At 38.9% G+C, this 22,566-nt stretch overlaps 3 protein-coding genes across 3 annotated transcripts; all 3 read left to right on the forward strand.

Annotated features, from left to right (window-relative positions):
• The first annotated feature begins 11,908 nt into the window (after positions 1–11,908).
• Positions 11,909–13,104, forward strand: LOC116201755 (F-box/kelch-repeat protein At1g80440-like). Its single transcript, XM_031533148.1, has one exon. The coding sequence runs from the start codon at positions 12,007–12,009 to the stop codon at positions 13,081–13,083; it is 1,077 nt and encodes a 358-aa protein (XP_031389008.1). The 5' UTR covers positions 11,909–12,006; the 3' UTR covers positions 13,084–13,104.
• Positions 13,105–15,010: 1,906 nt separating this feature from the next.
• Positions 15,011–16,580, forward strand: LOC116199211 (F-box/kelch-repeat protein At1g15670-like). The gene has a single exon (XM_031529496.1). It carries the CDS (start codon positions 15,305–15,307, stop codon positions 16,388–16,390), a length of 1,086 nt encoding a protein of 361 aa, XP_031385356.1. The 5' UTR covers positions 15,011–15,304; the 3' UTR covers positions 16,391–16,580.
• A 3,697-nt stretch (positions 16,581–20,277) lies between these two features.
• On the forward strand, positions 20,278–21,822 carry LOC116199231 (F-box/kelch-repeat protein At1g15670-like). The gene has a single exon (XM_031529525.1). The coding sequence runs from the start codon at positions 20,604–20,606 to the stop codon at positions 21,687–21,689; it is 1,086 nt and encodes a 361-aa protein (XP_031385385.1). The 5' UTR covers positions 20,278–20,603; the 3' UTR covers positions 21,690–21,822.
• Positions 21,823–22,566: the final 744 nt, after the last annotated feature.

A 22,566-nucleotide genomic window follows, 5' to 3' on the forward strand; every position in this document is an offset into this window, starting at 1 on the left:
CATAGACCAGAATTGAAAAAAAAAAATAACAGGAAAAAAAAATTTTAAGTTACAAACTGTCCGATAAAACCAACGAAAGTTTTCCAATGTTAGCATTATCAGTTAACGAGCCATTCTCTACATATATCTTCTGTCAAAATGAAGAACTCATCCAAATCTTCAACCCCTAAAACAAGAAGAAAGAACACGATCGATTCTGCGGCCATTCCTACTACCATAAAACGTTTCATCCTTCCTGACGAATAGCAACAAATATGTCCCCCAAGGTCGACAACGCCAAGGAGATGGCATACATGCCACTGCCCCCGATCTCATACCACGTCCTTGAGATGGGAACAGTAGAAGAGGTCGAGGAAGAGGCAGATGACTGCGGCATGTATATGATGGTCATGGTTTGCACAGCTGCCCTCCTGCTCGAAACAGCGACTTTGTACTATAAAGGGCAACTCGATACTGTCCACGGTCAGGTGACTCTTCTAGTGTCGGTGGTTTTTGTGGGCTTGTGGCTGGCGACAAATTTCGTGCTAGACAGGGTATCCACTTACCTCAGGTGCTACCAGGAAAAGGGCTACATATGGGCTATCCTCCTTTGCTTAACAGCATTGCTTGTTGCAGTGCCTACAATGATCGTGGTGCTGTATATTGCGTGCACCGCTCTGGATTAAAGAGATTGCTCGTGCTTCTGTAATGTGTCATAAGTCTGTGTACTATAATCAAAAGATTATGCCGAAATGAAGATGTCCATACTATTTTGCTTTTCCTCATGGTATATGCAAACTTGTTTGCTTTGATAATTAAATGATAAATCATAGAAGATACTTTCTGATCCATCGGGGGGTGGTTCTATTACTATGATCGATTTAATTAATTACAAAGCAGTCAGATCAGTTTTTAGTAAATTTAATTTTAGAATTGAACCATCAAATAAATAAAAGTTTAAAGTTTAAAAAAAATGACGGAGGGAGGTTATACGATTAAAATATGGAAAAGGTTGGAGGAGGAAAGAGAAAATAGGGAAATACATCTTTTTTTAATCTAGTATTCGAAAACTCAATGGATTCCTACTAATTAGGATTGAGCCAGATCGGCCCACGGGTAAATCTCTTCTAGAGTAGATTTTCTTTGTTTCACAAGACTCGAATTCAAAATCTTAGTTGAAGAGAATAAGTATCAAATAACTTGAACTAATTCATGTTAGTAAAAAAAAAAATTGGTATAATCAAAGAAAAAAATCACCTTGATAAATTGGGATAATTTTCAGGAGAAATTTTATGAGTGAGAGATCAGCAAGAGGAATGTAAAAAATTAATTTGAAATCTATATCTTTATGTTGTGTTTGATTATAATTTGTTAAATAAGTGCATAAAAGTTAGTTACATATTATTATATGAAAAATGAAAAGGAGAGAAAGAGGGAGATGAAAAATAATGGTTTTTATCTACTTAATCATTGAATAAAAAATCATTTAATAAATAAGTAAAAAAATTTGACTTAATGAAATAAGTAAAATTTTCACTTATCAGTGCTCTTTTCCCCTCACAAAATATTTTATCATTCTATATATTTTTAAGCATTTAATTATCAAATGCCACCTAAATTACAATCGAATTAATGGAAGGATATTGTGTTTATCGAAAAAAGGGAGGATATTATTCACCCAAAAAAATGGAAGGATATTTTTGAAAACGGAGGATATTATATATAGATTACTAATAAAATCTTCTTGAATTATTAGATATATATATATATATATATATTTTCTTTACATGTAAAAGTATTCTTCATAAACTGCCAATTCTCTAATATATTATATAATTTTATATCCTTGCCCACCTAAAAAATCTGAAAATAGCAAGATTTTCACGGTAGAAAAAATATCTTTATAATTTAAATCCACAAAATTGGACCAACGCGCAAAAGCAATCACTCAACCCGTATACAATGGAAACATCGTTTTTTTGGATAAATTACACTAGTGGTTCAAAAAGTTTTATAAATATTTCAATATGGTACAAAAAAATTTTTTTGCTACTTGATGGTACAAAATGTTTCAAAGTTGTTTCAGTATAGTACAAACCGTCATCTTGCCATTAACGCCATCAAGCCGTCCTTTACAAGACTGTAAATTTTACACCATCATATAACTTACTTAAAACATTTTGTATTATTAAGTTACAACTTCAAAACATCTTGCACCATCATGTAACATCCCACAAAAATCGGTTTTGTACAATCAGCGTCGACTTGACGGCGTCAATGGCGAGATGACGGTTTGTACTATATTGAAACAACTTTGAAACATTTTGTACTATCAAATAGCAAAAAAAACTTTTTGTACCATATTGAAACATTTGTAAAACTTTTTATACCACCGGTGCAGTTTACCCTCTTTTTTTTTTCACGAATCTTGGTGTCCGAGGTCCTGACTAATTCAGTTGAGCCGAATCAAGTGGTAAAGCTCTTATAATGTGAATTTTCTCTATCTATAAAACTCAAACTCAAAATTATACTTAAGGAGAAAAAATACTAAATCACTTGAATCAACCCATATGGATTTATCGAAACATCTTTCTTCTCTGTTGCACTCCCACTGCTATATATGATTTGACTGATTTTTCAGCGAGTTGGTCGATCAAGTAATGGAATTGATTCCGGGATTGCCTAATGATGTTGCTCGGGAATGCTTGATCAGAATTCCGTATTGGCAGTTGGCGCTTGGCATCGGTTTGCAAGGCATGCAAGATGGAGATTGAGTCGTTTGAATTTCGGATCAAGAGGAAAGCTGCAGGCCTCAGCCAAGTGCTAAATAACAGAGGTAGAGGCTCAATCCATCCCGGCTGGGGTCACCTGTCGTTTTGTTCGTAAGGCTTCCCTTTGGATGGTGGCAGTCCGCTCTGACGCCGAGTTGTGGCTTGACACCCCTAGTTCACGGATGTTCTACGTAGTTACTATGGTTATATCTAATAGGGACCAAAAAATTGACCCGACCTATTCGGACCGACTTACCGTCCCGAGGCCATTTGATACTCCATATTGTGTAACTAAATCCTATTGAGTATATTTCCTTATCTATATCTCCTAATATTTTTAATATTATCTCTTGAATATTCAACTGATTTATATATCTTATTTGCGAGATATTATATCCTATCTCTAATGTTATAAATGGTAAGTACATCTACTTGTTTTTTATTATCAAATATTCTATACATATTACGATATCCCAATGCAAATATCTCTGGACTTCTATAAATATACCAATCAGGTACCCCTAAATTCTAAATTCCGTTCTCTCAATTTTCCTGTACACTCTTTCATTTAAGTATCGGAGAGAAACATTGGAATATTCTCTCATTGTTCCCCATTTTACAGTCACTCGAGGCTCGTAATCTACACGTGATTAAGATCCGAAAACCGAGATCCTAACATTGGCACTATCTGTGGGAAATGGTATGAAAAGTCATCCACATCAGTTGTTTTCCGCCACTTCGAGAAGTGATCATTCTTACAACAAGAAGCGAAGCAAACTCAAACTCGAGAATGGGAGGTTGCGTACCCCTCACGGCAAATTGCAGGGATTGAAGTGGCGGAGTAGCGCAGCAGGGTTACCTCATGACGACCGCGGCTCTTCTCTTGAAAGATATACAACATTGCTCTGGGGATATCACAAGCTAAGTACCCACTTTTCAACTTTTGCTCTCATGATTAGTCAAAAAGAAAATTTTGATATTCCAAATTTAAATAAAGGTTTACTTTGTGAATCTTGCCATAAATCCAATGAATTCCCCTCAATTTCATCGCATTACAATTTTTTGACTTTCCTTGACAAAATTTAATATCTATTAAGAGAAGAAAATTTTTTGTTTGATGAGATACGTGAATATTCATTACTCGAATCCTTATATCTAGTTATTCATTGAGACCAAATTTTCAATATTCATCACGACATACAGTGTTTATCCCTTGAGGATTAGGTATTTGGAAATACTGAGTGATTGGGGGGCTGCACCATATTTTCCTCCGGCGCAACATTCGTCAATATTGTTGACATCTCATCCTCAAGGATCTCAAACTCTTCACTATCAATAGGAGGGAGATGAGACGATCTTACTCATCCCCGCAAAAACAATTGCACCATTGAGTTGATCGTGGATCAATCCTTCATTGTTCAAGGAAAAGAGCCACCATGACATATCACACGTCGACCTCCCACATTGCTCGAGGACCCACGCGTTGCTTGAGGACCCCTACTTAAGGCGATCATTCTCATAAACAAAAAAGCTTTCATCCAATGCACAGTCTTTCTTGCAAGTGGAGTATAAGCTCTAGCTTTGGCAAGATGCTCGCTCCACATGACAACTGCCACCTTGCCAACTCTTTGAGGACCTAGGCCTTTGGTCTCTACACCAGTGAATTAAGGGGCCTTTGCTTTCTACACCGAAGGATCCCAATAGGCCTTCACTTTCTACAGCGAAGGGGCCTTCGCTTTCTTCAACGAAGGGTTTCCTCATCTTTTGTTGAGGACCACATTCCTCGCTTTCTACAACAAGAATACGATGGGTTTCGCTTTCTATAGCGAAGGTGACGCAGCGTATACGCATAGAACCTGTCACTGAACCGTTGATTCCGTAGAATACCGAAACTGCGACCTTTAATCCCTATTGATTCTTCGAATTCCTAGAAAATTGGCATCCAACTCGAATCAAATTCGAGAATTGGGCAAAGAGTACGAAAGCTCCAATTTTTATTGATGGATCAAAACAACTGTCTTTAACCTTAGGGTTTTACAAAGTTTAAATAGGAATTAAAATGCCTAAATTGCACGAAAGACATAAACTATTTTTAAAATTGTAAAAACACCCAAATAACATTAAAATGCCCTTTTGAGGCCCTAAATGATGGAATTCGCTTTAAATCTCGTCATTTCACAGCCAAAGACTTTGAGTTGTGCTCTTGAGGCCGTTTCCCTCGAAATAGGGTTGTCAGAACCTGCTTTTCTGCAGGTACCGATTTGCCATGTCTTCTGCCGCATCAGAAGGGTCCCTTGCTTTCTATAGCACGGGGATTCCTCACATTTGTTTGTGGACCACGACCATCATTTTCGACAATGGTGAGTCGTGGCATTCGCTTTCTACAACGATCTATCGCTTTCTACACCGATAGATCTCCTCACCTCTACGTCGAGGACCACAACCTTCGCTTTCTATAGCGATGGAATATTGGCGTTCGCTTTCTACAGCAAAGGTCCTTTCACTTTCTACAACGAAGAAATTCTTGACATCAAAGGGCACGACAGACTCAACGCACAACATCACTCCAGCTACAACATGAAAATGCCATCGCCTACGATGCAATATCAACAACTACGCTGATCTACTCCCACGACCTCTCGAACCTCAAGTTCGTGAGAGTGGGGGGCTTATGTTAGGGACTAGAAAATTGGTGACTTACTGTCCTAGGCCCACATTGATACTCCAGATTGGATCACTAAATCCTATTGGGTATATTTTTTTTTATCTATATCTCCTAATACCTTTGAAATTATCTCTTGAATATTATACTGATGCATCTATCATATCTACGAAATATTATTTTCTATCTCTAACGTTATCTATGGCAAGTATTTATAATTGTTATTTGTTATCAAATATTCCACACAGATTATGATAGCCCGATACAGATATCTCGGGACTTCTATAAATATACCGATCACCCCTAAACTCTAAGTTTCGTTCTCTTTATTTTATGTACACTCTCTCATTTAAGCATCGGAGAGGGAAATCGAGATTCCCTCCCGTTCTTCTCCTTTTTGCAAGTCACTCGAGACTCGTGATCTACAAGTGATTAAGTTTCGAAAATCGAGATCCTAACAATGTCAGACATCATTGTTCTGAGCAGGGATCCAGCCATGCCAGAGCCCCAAATTCAGTGCACTTGTGCAATTTACCATCCTCGAGGTATCGTAGAGCCGACCAGGCAGGGCTCGTTGGTCCTTCTGTTGTGCATATGATGGTGAGCGGATGATGTACATGGCTAGGGGGTGCGACGACAAGGGTGTACCATTATATTAAAGTCTCCCGTGGTCTATGATGTGAAGATGGATAAATAGGTCGTGATGCCCGCAAAACAAGGAAGCTCACCGGGTGCGAAGGAACCTTCCAGCTATGTGGCAGGTTCCAGGTCACTGCCGGATGCCGTACCATGCAAAAGGTCGAATCATTCGATCCTAAGACGTCGTGCTGGGAACAGGTTAGCACATGCCCTGGAATCAGACTTAAAGGGACCATCATCAAATCCCTGTACATAAACGTCATGGACGGGAACAATGTTATCTGCAACAATTCCGGGAGGCCGGATGCAAAAGTCCCTAAGAGTCGATGTATTCCTGCTAATGTCATCATAGGAGCATTCTGCTCGGTGATTTAGATGTCAATGAAACTTGACTGTACACGGGATAACTGATTGTGGATCGATCTCTTGTTTCATTCTCCAGTTGATGGGACATGTGCGTTCTTTAGTGAAATGTCGAGGTTCGATTTACTTGATAGTGAATGATCTACGTCTACCATTTTGCCTGTTTGTTTCTCTTGCTTCCAACCTTTTAAATCACCAGTAAAAGAAAACGTGTGTTGCACGTTTTTCTTTTGTTTGTGGATCTTAAATATCGATGCAAAGATCAGGATAAATAGAAAATCCTTCATATTTGCACTACGTAAATGCAGTGACAAGTTTCAGTGTTCGATTTGTTTCTATTTGTGAGGATCACAAAGATGATCATTTCTTCGACATGGCCCATAAGCGGGTCAAAAGGACAATCCGGAGAGAATGACAAAGCATTTAATTGACACGGCACTATAAATAATTAAATCACGGATCAACAAAATATAAAGAATTAAACTAATTTTATGCAGCTCGGGTTATAAACTGATTACATATTGGTATTTCAAAATAATTAAGTTATATGGACCACTGAAGCAGTCACAGCGTTCTTTGACAAAAAGAAAGCAAGAAATGATCGAGAGACTTACTCGGAGTACTTCCCTTACAGGCATTCTACCAACTGTTGTTGTAAACTTATGCGACTGGAAAACTCGAGTCTTGAAGTCTAATATGCAGATATAGGAGTGCGCAATTAAATTCAGATGCAAGAACAAAAGTCTAGGACATTATGTTCCGGCTTAAAAAAAGAGAGAGAAGAAAAAGAAGAAGAAGAAGAAGGAACCGAAGAAAGGAAGGAAGAGAGGAGAGAGAAAGTCAGAATGCTTCAAGGGATCAATATGATCTGGAACCATATTAAGTGTTTTGGACTCTCTGACATTTTGAGGACCGGTGGAGACCTATCTGTTTCACACTGGATTTGAGTGAATCCCCCTCGAGGCACCTATAAGCATTTGTCAACAAATTACAAAGTTGCATATCACCAGTTGCGGAAGATAGACGGATACTGAGACCTAAGTACGAGCAAGTTCGGTAGAATTGTGTCCATAAACAGAAAAATATATGTACTCCGAAAATTCAATACATTATATAAATATACATGTTAACATTTGAACAAAGGGTTCTTGAAGAGGAACTCAAAATTTCCAAGTTGGCCATATTGGCAAGTTGTGAGGGAATTTCCCTGGTTAAGTAGTTATTATTCAGGTAAGAGCGATTCGATTTTAAAAAAATAATATCACTCCCCGTGAGCATGTACTTTAGAGCAAACTTCAGAAGAGGTACTCAAGCACAAGTGACTCACATGTTTTATACTCAGAGGTGGAAAGCAACCTTTTATTCCATGTAAACTCCCTCAGAGTACCAAGTGGCTGTTGCCAACATCCCTACAAGAAAACCAATTAAGATTAAGGATCATAAGCAAGGTAACCCGAGATGCGTCAGTTGGTCACAGAGTTATGAATGAAGATTTGGCCGGGAGTATAGTCCTGTCGGTATACACAATTTTAGTGTCGATAGAGATAGCGAAGTTCTGGAAGATGAGATACCTCTATGGGAATTTCACCTTTAAGGTTATTGAAGCTAAGATATCTGCAGAAGTTTTAGTGTGTGATCCATTAGAGTACTTGGCTACTACGCAAAAAGGATCAGTTGGAAAGATCATTGGTCCATTTCGGAAGCCGAGAGATCTCATTAAAGCTACTCTCTGCCTTCAATTCACCTTGTCATGCCTTCCCTGCCTACCTTGGACGACTGGCTCATAGCTTGATTTCAATTCATTCTCCAAAGTCCCGTTGTTAACGTTTTGCTAGCACTATAGAGCAAGTCTCTATCAAAACCCCAATATAGAGCTCCTGAGATAGCGGGGAACAAATCCAATCTTTGTCAATTACTTTCGCTCATAAACCAAATTTTAAGGTTTCAGCATTTCATCCAATCTCCTAGTACTCTTTTATTACCGCAGAAGAAGCCATGCATGAAACGTCAAAAAAGAAAAAAAAGAAAAAAAAAACTTCATTGTAGAAAACCTCACAGAAAACAAAAGTAATTTCCAATGACAATTTTTTTATGAGCTTTACCAATCCTATCGAACCAGCCAAATATGCGCGCCAACGATATTTAATAAACAATCCATGATGCTTCACTCCCCACCGGTTCCTGATCTTGCATATTCTCAAGCTCATTACAGCAACATTGTTTCCTTGTCAGATACAGCAACCTTGTTTCAATAGAACCCAAGGGAAGTCATGGGTCATACTTTATAGTTTTAGCAGAGGAACAACGATTTATTCAATGAAAGTATAATAATACAGGCCAGGAAGAAGAGGGAAACTGGGACTGAAGAAGCTTTGGCCATTCCAATATTGCCAACAGGACTGTCATGAAAGAAACAACTTGGCAAACAATTTGAAAGCATCCACCTATCAAATTGGGGACAATAATTTCTCCTCTTTGTTAAGTTTCGAACCATCATTTGCTTACAGATCAAATACAGACCTTTAATACCGATCAAATACAGACCTTTAATACCGATCGAATACTCGAACCAGTATGTTTTTAAGGCAGCATGAAAGTTTATATCAGTATGATTGATCACCAAAATGAGATGGTCCTACAAGTTAGGGACAGATACAAACCAAAAATGCAAGCAACATTGAAGGTGTAAACTCTGTGGCAGGCTAATGCTAATGAGTGTAACAATCAGGGCAGACATGGGCGGTAGTCTTCTATTTGAGTAATTGAATATAAGATAGGAACAAATGTTCTTCTGTTTCTGCAAGGTCTCAAGCAAAGATGGAAGAGCCGATTTGTCGAACCTCTGGTGGGCATTAAGCAGGGAAAAAGGAGGGAGCAACAGTTTGAGCGTTTATTTGAGGGGTGCAAAGACGTGGCTGGGTTGCACTGTTTTCAGAACAATGGAAGGATCAGGCGAAATGGCGAACGACCTTTTCTTGAAGCAGTATTGCAAGATCGACACTCGTTCGAGCGAGGTTTGATAGGCGCACTCATCTTTGACAAGAGCTCTTCACAATGGAGATGGATTTGTAAGTATAGAATCTGGCAGAAGGGACGAGAGGGAAGGAGACTTGGCTAGGCACAGGGAGGCGATGTGGTAGAACGGGCTTGGCGGTCCCTGGGGAAGACCGAGGGTAGAATGTCTTTGGAGGTGGCGATCGTTATTGGCATTGCTAGGACACAATGCAAGGGGTGCGTTAAGAACGGTTAGAAATAAAATTAAGCGAACGGGCATCACTGGTGGCTATAAATAAGTAAACACGTCAAAAAGTTTCACTTTTTTTTTTGGTCGGTGAGCAGAGTTTCCTTTTATTAACATAGATAGATCCATAAATAATAACAAGTAGTGATAAGAATAGATTGTAAAACCAATTTAACTATGAGTTTTTTTTTAATAACTTTTCAGTTGATTTTGTTAAATGATACTGAATAGGTGCATGGACATAAATCGAAGGGTTACAAAAATATATGCATGTAAGAAAATGAGTATGTGTCTTTTCTCATTCATTATGAGAGGTGTCTAGATACATTGAAGGTCAAAATGAGAATTATAAAAAATCGAGAAACACAGAAGTGGGCTTCACACTTTTATATTTATATGCGTAGTAATAATAGTAATAATAATAATAGATAATAGACTAGTAGGAAATTAAATATGCGCCTTGCATATGAAACAAATACATTTTTTTTGTGTAATTGTAGATTTTTCGGATAAAATTATTTTATATATGTACATATTATCAAATGATTATGATTGCAATAGCACAAAAAAAATTACTATTTCACTGGAAAAAGGAAAACAACATTAAAATTCACGAGCGGTCCATACTAGGCACGAAATAATAAACATAATTTAAATTTGAAAATTTATACATCTTTGAGTGCATTGCATTGTGAATTATTGTTTATTTATTTATTTATGTAGTACATTTTTAAGATGTTAATCTGCTTTCATTGATGAGAGACTGCATGTTCTTTAATTAGAGAATCGTTGCACTTTGACGTATTTGACAATAAATTAGGATACGTGGCAATTTTATTCGATATTTCTGCCCGTGTATGGTCCTCATAGCCATTTATGATGTTCATATTTATAACAAAATCGGGCTATCGTATATGGGTCCTTTTCCCCCTTTGCAAGGTACAACATTTGATCATAAGATTCGGTCACGTGTATAAATATTAAATTCAGAGAAAGACCAAAGAAAATGACCGAGAGATCGATTCTGGTGATCCCTTGAAATTGAGAAATGTAAACGCTACTTTCTGCTCAATTTGACACGAAAAATAAGCCAGCACATGCGTTCAATGTTTTCCTTTTTTGCGGGTAAACATAGATTCTATAAATCCACCGCAGAAAAGGATACAATAAAAAATGCAAGGCAGACATTATAACAACGGATATAATAGTTTATCTGCGGGCAAACTATGAAAAATAATATGCGAAAAATTACCTACAAATAATACAGATACAATTGCAGTTTGCTATCTTGAAACTACTAAATCCAAACAATACCTGCTAGCTAATTTTCATCATGGACCTCGCGGAATTCAGGAAGGGAGAGCGGATCCCTAGTCCTAAATCCTCGATGAAAAACTACTCTATAATGAAGAAGCCACCACAGAGTATAGTAGCAGGATGTCCTAAGCCGGTACTCGTGCTTTCAATGGTAATTTACCCTTCCAGTCAACGCTAACATTATTTCTATTTACCTCTTTTGACATTTACCCAAAGACGATATACTTTTTTATTTTATATATTGTTATTTGTCTTCATGTGGAACTAATCTATCATGGCCACATTACGGCTAGTAATTGATTATATGCAAGAGCCGCAATTCAGTTGAAAAATTTGAATGTGGAAGAGCAAAAGGTGTTATTTATAATTGGTTGCCCTGAATCAATTAAACATGTGTGAATTTATTTGATAATAACCCACGAGCGGTTTCATAGATATTTAATTTATTAAGCAACAATCTGTGTTCTTGGTGAGGAAAGATTGCGCCCTATAACGTCATCCCATATATCTACACAGATTCGCAAGGCAAAAATCGAGATTTAATCAGACTAATAGGACTCGTACTCCAATCGAGCCATATTGAAAAAACACTTTAAACATCCGTCATGGACAAATTAAATTCACCATGCTGTAAATATTGAATTCCGAAGATTTTCCAATAGCGAATGTGTCTAGAATTATTTTTTTTCCGCTTATAAAAGAAGATCAATGTATAATATAAATCCTAACTATATCCTCATTTGATAAATGTGCCTATAATCATTAATCAATAGAAATAGAACAAGTGCCATGTTTTTCCATTTTGGGTGCCGTTTGTTTCATAAAGGAAACCTTTTCGGTGGCCGTTCTCAGTTTTACAAGTATGCCTTTTCATATCTTTAGATTAGACTTTGATAATGTCCTCAGTATAAAAATCAACAAACTTCTGTCGTCTGGTTCTCTCAAGAAATATAGGCATACACACGCACACACACAATTAGACTATATAAAATTCCATTTCGTTGATTTTTTATTGAATTTGTCGATCGAGTATAATGGAATTGATTCCGGGACTGCCTAACGATGTAGCCCGAGAATGCTTGGTTCGCATTCCATATGAGCAGGTGAGGTTTGCAGCTTCAATTTGCAAGGGATGGAAGAAGGAGATAGAGTCGCCTGAATTTCGGGACAGGAGGAAAGCCGCCGGCCTTAGCGGAGTGCTCGTAATACTGGCCCAGGCTCGACCAAGTCTCATCTGGGAATTTGACTCCCCAAAGCATGTCGCCTCTCTTACCTACCGGTTGTCCGTCTTCCAGCCACTCTCGGGGCAGTGGTCCACTCTGCCGCCGATTCCTGGCTTCACCGCCGGATTGCCGATGTTTTGTGCATTGGCCGCCGCTGGCTCAGAACTCGTTGTCATGGGCGGGACCGATCCGGTCATGTGGGATGCCTTAAACTCAGTGTACATATACAATTTTCTATCCTTGAAATGGCGGCCGGGGACCGACATGCCAGGCGGCATCCGCACATCCTTCAGTTGTGCATCAGATGGCAACCGGATGGTGTATGTGGCCGGGGGTTGCGGCGGCCAGAGAGAATCATTGAAATCTGCCCTGGTCTATGATGTGAAGATGGACAAATGGGTCGCGATGCCCGACATGGCAAGGGAGCGCGCCGCATGCAAAGGAACCTTCCGATGTGGCAGGTTCCAGGTCATTGGCGGCTACCCTACCGAGCTGCAAGGCAGGTTCGAGAAGAGCGTTGAGGTGTTCGATCCCGTGACGTGGTGCTGGCAACCTGTTCAAGAGAACGTGTTAGAAGTTAGCACATATCCTGGAACTTGTGTGGACGGTAATAACACGTCCAAATCCTTGTACATGTGCATGAATGGCAATGTGATTGCCCGCAATAGTTCTGGGTGGCGGGATGTAGCAAAACTACCATCGAAGTGGTTCAGACCGGTTCACGTCGCGAGGTGGCATGAGAAACTGACGGTGGTCGGAAGCGATGGTTTACGGAACTCCGAGTACATGGCCCATACATTGGACCTCAATACTTACTCGTGGACTCGAATAGAAATTCCAGAAACGTTTTCCGGTCATGTCATGGGAGGATGTTGTTTGGAAATTTAGTATGTCCATAAAATTGTCCGGGTGAAAGATTCATTGCCGTTCCACCATTCATATATATATTATTAAATATTTTGAGTGCATGTTTTATACATTATTTCACAATTATTCAGAGTGAAAATTTTAAGAATTATTATTTTTTGGGGTGGAAAGCTAATTTATGATTATTTAGATGACTTTTTTTTTTAAACATGTGGGCTAATAATGACCAAAGAAACAGAAAACAAAATTGTCTAAAGTGAATGCTCATTGCTAGAAAGTAGAAAGCCTTGGATATTGTTGTCGGCAAAGGGAGTTAGCGTCCACATGTTGTGTTTTCGTTTATACGCTATTAAACAATTCAAAATATGGGGTTACGTATTTCCGAATTCTGATTGCAAAATCGGTATCGACAATTTTTCTACTTCATTTTCAGTTGCGATACTTGATGTCGACTAGGAACTTTCCAGTATGTTTATCCGTTTGGTCCCCGCTTGGTTTTAAAAGTCTGGTCTGAACATTCCATGCTAATCACAAAGTTGGCATCATGGCATCATCAACATAAAAAAGAAAAAAAAAAAGAAGAAGCTGGAAAAACACCCTTTTCTCTGCAAATTTAAGCCGTCAGAGACGTATAATAATCCTCCAATAACAGGTGCCGCGTATCAAATCTGATATCATTTGTTTTTCTTTTGATAATTAATCACTTTTCTGTACATATGGTTATATTTTCAGTGTAAAAATTGATATCCGAAACTTCGGTTGGGCCCAACTAATAACAGGTGCGGCTTGTCAAATCTGATATCATTTGTTTTTCTTTTGATAATTAATCGCTTTTTTGTACATTTGATTATTTTTTGGTGTAAAAACTAATATTTGAAAATTCAGTTGGTCCCGACTAATTCTGTCGAGTCGGGTCGGTCTAATAAGGGATAAAATTCCCTCAGGGTAAATTTCTACATTCATAATAACCTGAACCTGAGACATTATTTAAAGGAAATAAACGTTGAATCGCTTGAACCAAGCCACATTAACATACATATGATCATTTAATTCAATCATAATCATTTCACACCTTATATTATCCATGGAAATATAATCTTAATAACTAGATTCTGACACGTAAGAACTTTCGAGAGGATTCACACATACTCTGATTATCCATAATCTATTTTATCACATGCCCCGTTAACCCTCGCATCACCTCACACAAATGATAATTTCACCTATATTATATAGTAGCGATAAAACGCTAAAACATGTTTGTGCTACATATACAGTTCTACCATAGTGACAGAAACCATCAAAATGGATGTTAAACTCCTCACTTACTGATATATCAAGGTTTTCGGGACACTGCGAGGACCTGAGATGGCATTTTTGAGGATCGGGACGTGTTGGTTATATCTTAAACATTCCTAGCTAGACAAGAATGTGTGCAGACATGACAACAATAGCTTCTGGATGAAGAGGGAATTGAAGATGACATATATAGGGATGAGTGAGCTTTTTGGGAGAGCGAATAAGAAGGTACTTCTCCCAAATTAAAAAGTAAATGTGAGAAATTTCATCAAAATTTAAAAAATAATACGCAGGACCCCAAAAATTTTCGAAGAGAAGAGGGTGACTGCTCCCTCAGCCGGTTTGGTAACACGAAATAACATGTTGGTGTCAGTGGAATTGATGCTTGAACACTCGGTCTGTCGGATTGGATTATATAATAACATGAGGAAAATAATGAAAGAAGGGTCCACGTATATAATCAATTGTTTGATCGATGACTTCACTATTGTGATGAATTGTGACAACAGATTTATCTCGTTTGTCTACTTGTTAACTTCTTTGTATTTTTTTAAGGTGGAAAAAATACTTTAATATAATATTGAATAAATAGATAAATAAAACCGTTAAAAGCGGAGCGGTTTATGTTGGGGGGCAGAATGACCACGGCGGCTTCTGTTTAATACTGTGGTCTTTCCTGTGTCATCCGACCGTCCGCCCCGCCAATTCGACGCGCCCGTAGGTTGGTCCCTTTTCACGGAACAGAACACATCAGGACATATTCTTATCACGACAGCAATGAGTCTATATGTCCGTGCTATATAAATAGCCAATTCTCTCTTCCATATTTCAAATCGCCATCTCCAAAATCCAATTCAAACTTCCCAATCTTTTCTTTTCTCCAAATCCAGAAACATCATTTCCCTTTCACGAAGGCTTCCTGGCTCTCCTTTGATCTTCTTCCATGGAGCTTATTCCCGGATTACCGGAAGACTTAGCCCGGGAGTGCTTGTCCCGGGTCCCTTACCAGCAGTTCCCGGCTGTCGGAGCGGTCTGTAAAGATTGGAAGGCGGAGATCGACTCGCCCGGCTTTCTCTCGCAGAGGAAATCAGCAGGCCAGTGCCAGGCGCTCGTCGTTCTGGTCCAGGCCCGGCCCAACCCGATCGGTAAATATTGTTCTCCTGGTCTGAAGAACATGCATCCTCCAATCTTTCTTCCCACAGTGTTCGAGCCACTCTCTGGCCGGTGGGCCGATCTCCCTTCTCCTCCGGGATGCTGTGACGGCCTGCCGAGGTTCTGCAGGTTGGCTGCTGTCGGGACAGACCTGGTAGTGGTGGGCGGGTTGGACCCGGTCACATGGGATGTCACGAATTCCGTCTATGTCTACAGTTTCTTGTCATCCGAGTGGCGGCGCGGGGCTGACATGCCAGGCGGGGACCGGTTTCTCTTTGGCTGTGCGTCTGATGACGATCGGTTGGTGTTTGTAGCGGGCGGGCATGACAAACAGAAGAATTCGCTGAGGTCCGCCATGGCTTATGATGTTCATATGGACCGGTGGGTCCAGATGCCCGATATGGCAAGGGAGCGCGATGAGTGCAGGGGGACCTTCCGGGGCGGTAAGTTCCTCGTCATCAGCGGCTACGGCACCGAGGCACAGGGCAAGTATGATAGGAGCGTGGAGGCATTCGATACCGCCAAGTGGAGTTGGGACCCGGTCGAGGAGAACGTGCTGGAGGCAGACACGACTCCAAGGGCCTGCGTGGATGGGGAGGGAGACGATGCCCTGTACACATGCCGGAACAGGAGTCGAGACATCGCGGCGCTCAGGGGTTCGACGTGGACGCCCGTGGCGGAGTTACCGTCTGATGTGGCGAGTCAGAGTCACGTGATGAGATGGCGCAGGAAGCTGTTGGTGTTTGGCTATGGGAGTGGATGCAAGCCAGATGGGGTCTCCGTACTGGATCTGTGCAGTAATAATAAATGGACTAAGGTAGAGATTCCAGAAGAATTTAGGGGTACTGTGGACGAAGGCTGGGTTCTAGAAATTTAGAGTCAATAAACCAGCTTTTAGTGTACGTGATATGCATACATTTGAATAATGATTAACATTAAATCATGAGATTTTTTCGTTTATTTCATCTATATTTCATTGAGACTAGGAGAGAGATTCCTTGATCACCTATCAGTTGAAAGTTGACATTGATTTTCTTCATTATAAGTTGACATGGCTACGCTAGTAATCAAAAAATTCAAGATTTGATACTTGTTATAAATTGTCGATGTAATTTATTGATTACTACAATTTATATTTCATTATATAAGGTTGATGTACTCCTTGGAACCGAAAATTTAAATCGGGATTAGGAGACATAATGATTTTGAGTGCATGCACGGGATTGATTTTCATCGCATTGACCATCCAATGAAAGAAAAAGTAAAATGGTTGAGTTCCCTTGACGTGGCCGACCCAAACATGGTATGGATAATACCTTGAAAGTGCATGGTGAATTGTTAAGGCACAATCGTGGCCAACTTCTCTATTTGAATGCCTGGCCTACGAATTTTTCCGAACCGTGCGGAAGGTTAATCTCTCCAAAGCATTGCAACAGTTGGGTCATCGGACCTTGTTGGTCATAACAGTTGGTTTTCAATCAAATTAGTTAATATTACAATGCAGCCTCGTGTTGGTTGTGCCAAATGCAAGATTTTCAAATTTGAATACTTGCCCGTAATGTGTATCGAGTTTTTCTTTTTCCCCTTCTACAATTTTATAATCGTTGGAAAAAAAAACAATTCTGAAAAATCTTACTAAGAATATTATTTGTTCATGTGGCTGCCCATGGCACCGGCCATCCTATCTCTGTCAGCGAAGAAATAGAGAAATGAAAACAATTAATTAATGCAGAGAACAAATCGTAAATTAAAGAGAATCAGTATCGAACCGTTTGGATAAACTTAGATTTAATGGAATCTTCGTATATGGTTTGATCGGATCTTCTTATTATGTATTACAATTCTTATGGTTACTCCTTTCTCCAGCCAATCCAAATTGGTCAGACCATGACGTACACTTGAAAGGTAGAGTGGGGCCTTTGTAGGTCGTATACGACTTTACTAAGATCCTTCAGTTATTCCTTACATGATGTTGAGAATCCGAAGGCGAAGATGTAGTCTCATAAAGCAATGTGACGACTACTAGTTCCAACCAACATATACAATTGTGCTTATACAATTTTTCCAGGAAATTCTACGTACATTGAATATGATCATATGTCATAACATGATTTTGTCAGCAAAAAGGACGAAAAGATAACTAATAAATAAATGAAGAGGTCAAAATGAATTTTTTTTTCTCGAGGACCGAATAATTATAGATAGAAAATTGAGGAATTTTTCGGTGGTTTTACTTTGTCATATAAAGTAAGAAAACATTAATCAAATTACAACAAATAGATGTATGAGATTATTATCACATGAGTAGTGAGCGATAATTTTATATAATGAAATTATTTAATTAATTTTTTTATTATATTATTATATGTAAGGAAGGATTATTAAAGATTTTATTTTAAGTGAGGACAAAACTAACGACTTCCCTTAATTAAAAAGACGCGCGTCTTGAGCAATCTGCCTAACCCTTCTAAAAAGTGGTCGATGGTTAGTTGCTTTTCCTCTTAAATTATGACAAGCATGAATTGACCATTTTTCGTTTTTTTATTATTTTGATTTAAAATGTTGTTGACAAGGGAGTCTCCAACGTATATTTGCTCACTTATGGTGCTGTTTGGTGAAAAATATACATAAAAAGAGGTCAAAAAATTCTTCTTCTTCCTTTTATATTTTAGGTTGATAATGACCATAGAAAAGAGGGGCGAAAATAATAATAAAAGCCTAAAGTAAATGCCTTCAAATTTCCACTACTGAGCTTTTCCCCTCATCGCTGGAAAGCTTGGATTTTTTTTTTTTAATAAAGGACGTTACCAATGTTTGGCTCTCATCGGTATGCAATTAAATTGAAAATCTGGGACTACAGAATACGATCTTGACCGACAAATTGGTACTGGAAACAAATTGTCCAATCCTATTTTTTCTTTTGGGTGGAAACATTTTTTTTTAAAGATGTTATGTATTTCTTATCAGCAAAAGTATTTCTAATATAATTTTTTTTTATCTTTTTTCAGTTATAAAAGAGACTAATGAATCTCATTCAATGAAAATTATATTTTGAATAATTAATATTCTTAATTAAGAAGACTTTTTACTCAATAATTTTAAAATGAAGTCTTTTTTATTTGTATATAAGAAAATGCATTAACATTATTAATAAAAATTGCTTAGGTAACACCATGCTTACCACGGGTATGGTTCAAGCGTGTGCACACGTGTGTATATATATATATATATTTATATTAAAACATAGGATGGCTACTATTAAAGGCAAAAACCATAGGAAGATAGTCAATTTTCGAATTTCAATTGGGTCATGTCAATGAGCCATCTAATTTGTATATCCATAAGAAAAAAGTCTCAGAGTTCTATGTAACTAACAAGTTACAGAGGTCGAATGTCTATGGAGTAGCATAAAAAATACTCTCGTCTTTTTAAATTTTTTTTAAAGATAAAATGAGCATTTCTCAAATTGCTTGAATGAGTATTCATCCTTTTGATTTTTTAAAAATTTTCTCATGGAATGAGCATTGAAGTTCTCAAAAGTGCAACAAACTTCTCATTCCCTTTCAGGTTTGGATTCTGCTTTCAACAATGGTGTTTTTCAATTATTTATTCTCTTTAGTGTCGTTTGGTACAAAAAGAAAAGAAAAGCTGGGAAAAAAACGTTTTTGGTAACAAATTTAAGTCGTCAGACACATATAAATTATAATCCTCCAATAACACGTGCGATCACACGTCAAATTTCATGTATCATTTAAAAATTCTTGTCTTTTGCTAATTTAGTATTTGTTTTTTTTCTTTTGATAATTAATCGCTTTTCTGGATTATTATTTAGTCAATCATACTCCGTTCACACCTTATTTTCTATGGTGACATAACCCCCATGACAAGGTTCTCGCACGTACGGACATTTTCAAGAGGATTGACCCATAATTTCAAGTTAATCCTCCCATAAATGATAATTAATCTAATCATCAATATATAGTAGCGATAAATGCTAAAACATGTATATGCTATATGCGATACAGTGCTATACTTGTACTACTGATACGATAAAACCATTGAAAAAGATTTTGGGATCAATCTTTTAAGGTCGTAACTCATATCCATATGAAAATATCATCCGAACTCACGAGATAAAAAATTCCTGCAAATACTAACGTATCAAAGTCTTGAGAGTACTGTGAGGACCAGAGGTGTTATTTATGAGGATCAGGACGTGTCGATCATATTTAATATATTCATTGAATTGTTGGCCTCAGCCAACGATGAGTATAGACATGACAACGATAAGCTTCTGGTCGAACCGGGGATTGAGGATGACATGCAAGGATGGATGAGCATTTTAAGAGGACGAAAAGATATTTATTCTCGGAATCAGAGAGCAATTATACATAAGGAATTTTATCAAAACTTAAAAAATAATATATAGAATTTGTTAGGAAGTTAAAATTTTCCGCGGTGCGGTGGGAGTGACCGCTTCTAGCAGCCCCCGGTTCATTTCTGATAACATAGAATAACTTGTTGGTATCACCGGGATTGATCCTTGAACTCTTTTTGCCGGAATGGCTATGTAATAACACGAGGAAAATTAATGAAAAAAGATTCCGCACAGCCAATTGTTTAATTTAGCGACTTCACTATTGTTTTATCTCATTCATCTATTTGTTATTTATTTATATTTGGTTATTTATTTAATATTCCTTCGTAATTCGTACTTATCAATTAAAATGAAAAATCCAAAATAAACCACAATAAGTAAAATAAATAAATAAAACCGTTGGAGCAGAAAGACAATGGCGGCTTTTGGTTATATCTGTTGTTTTTCCCTCTCTCATCCAAATTCGAAGCGCCCGCAGGTTGGTACTGTTTCATAGAACATGACGACACAGGACATAACTTATCACGACCACTATTAATGTTCATGTCCCTACTCTACATAGCCCATAATTCTCTCTTCCGCATTCCAATTCAAAAAATCATCGAGCCCATCTCCAAAATCCAATTCAAACTTCCCAATCTTTTCTGTTCTCCAAATTCAGAAACATTTCTCTTTCCCAGGGAGAGACTTCCCGACTCTCATTTCATCTTCCATGGAGCTTATTCCCGGATTACCGGAAGACTTAGCCTGCGAGTGCCTGTCCCGAGTCCCTTACCAGCAATTCCCGGCTGTCGGAGCGGTCTGTAAAGAATGGAAGGCGGAGATCGAGTCGCCCGGCTTTCTCTCGCAGAGGAAATCCACAGGCCAGTGCCAGGTGCTCGTCGTTCTCGTCCAGGCTCGGCCCAACCCGATCGGTAGATATTGTTCTTCCGGTCTGAAAAACATGCATCCACCAATCTTTCTTCCCACAGTTTTCGAGCCGCTCTCTGGCCAGTGGGTCGATCTCCCACCTCCTCCGGGATGCTGTGACGGCCTGCCGAGGTTCTGCAGGTTAGCTGCTGTCAGGACGGAACTGGTAGTGGTGGGCGGGTTGGACCCGGTCACATGGGATGCGACAAATTCCGTTTATGTCTACAGTTTCTTGACATCCGAGTGGCGGCGGGGGGCTGACATGCCAGGCGGGGACCGGTTTTTCTTTGGCTGTGCGTCCGAGGGTGATCGGTTCGTATTTGTGGCTGGTGGGCATGACAAACAGAAGAATTCGCTGAGATCCGCCATGGCCTATGACGTTCATATGGACCGGTGGGTCCAGATGCCCGATATGGCACGGGAGCGCGATGAGTGCAGGGGGGCCTTCCGGGGCGGGAAGTTCCTTGTCATCAGCGGGTATGGCACTGAGGCACAGGGTAAGTTCGATAGGAGCGTGGAGGCATTCGATGCTGCGATGTGGAGTTGGGACCCAGTCGAGGAGAACGTGCTGGAGGCAGACACGGCTCCGAGGGCCTGTGTGGACGGGCAGGGAGACGATGCCCTGTACACGTGCCGGAACAGGAGTCGAGACATCGCGGCGCTCAGGGGTTCGACGTGGACGCCCGTGGCAGGGTTGCCGTCTGACGTGGCGAGTCAGAATCACGTCATGAGGTGGCGCTGGAAGCTGTTGGTGTTTGGCTATGGGAGTGGATGCAAGCCAGATGTGGTCTCCATATTGGATCTGTGCGATAATAATACATGGACTGAGTTAGAGATTCCAGAAGAATTTAGAGGTACTGTGGACGAAGGTTGTGTTCTCGAAATTTAGATTAAAGAAACCCGTTTTGCCTACGTAATGTAAACGTAGATAACAATAAATTATGAGATTTTGTTTATTTATTTCATTTTTTTTGGTGAATTCACGTTAATATTCTCAACCTATTACTTAAAATCACATCGACTTTCCTGAGCACACTCCCCTTTTCTTTCTCATTTATCGAGATTTTCGAGCTACATTGATCTTTGAGTGCATGCATGGGATAATTTATTATTTTTCGTTAGATTGACCATTCATAGAAAGAAAAAATGAATAGAGAAAATTTACGCTCAGAGAGATTTATTTTTTAGTGAGTCAATCCGGTTCGATTGGATTACTCGGAGTCCAATTGAATTTTCAGATATCGAATGAAAGAAAAGTTAAATGGTTGATCTTATTAATTGTCCTTTGACCATAAAATTGAAATAGTTCCCTTGACGTGCCCGACTCACAAGCATGACTATATTAATTGAAATGAAATGGATAGTACCTTTGCACCGAAAAAAAAAATGGATATTACCTTTTAAAGTGGTGAATTGTTAACACATGTCTGGTGAATTGTTAACACATGTCTTCTCTATATTATTGGCTGGACAGTAAAGCATTTGCAACAGTTTGGGTATTCGTACCTCATGTTGGTCACACAGTTGGTTTTCTAGCAAATTAGTTAATATAAAATACAACACGACCTCGTGTTGGTTGTGCCAAATGCAAGGCTTCAATTTCGTATCGATCCTTTTTCATTTTCCCTTTCAGATTTTATTACCTATTGAAAAGAAAAAGAAAAATCCCTGTCAGCGAAGAAACAGAGAAAATAAAACAATACACAGAGACCAAATCGCAGGTGCCGTGGCTTAAACGTATAACTGATGTCGTATATTTTATATGC

The sequence above is a fragment of the Punica granatum genome, chromosome 3 (assembly GCF_007655135.1).
Source record: "Punica granatum isolate Tunisia-2019 chromosome 3, ASM765513v2, whole genome shotgun sequence".
Taxonomy (NCBI): domain Eukaryota; kingdom Viridiplantae; phylum Streptophyta; class Magnoliopsida; order Myrtales; family Lythraceae; genus Punica; species Punica granatum.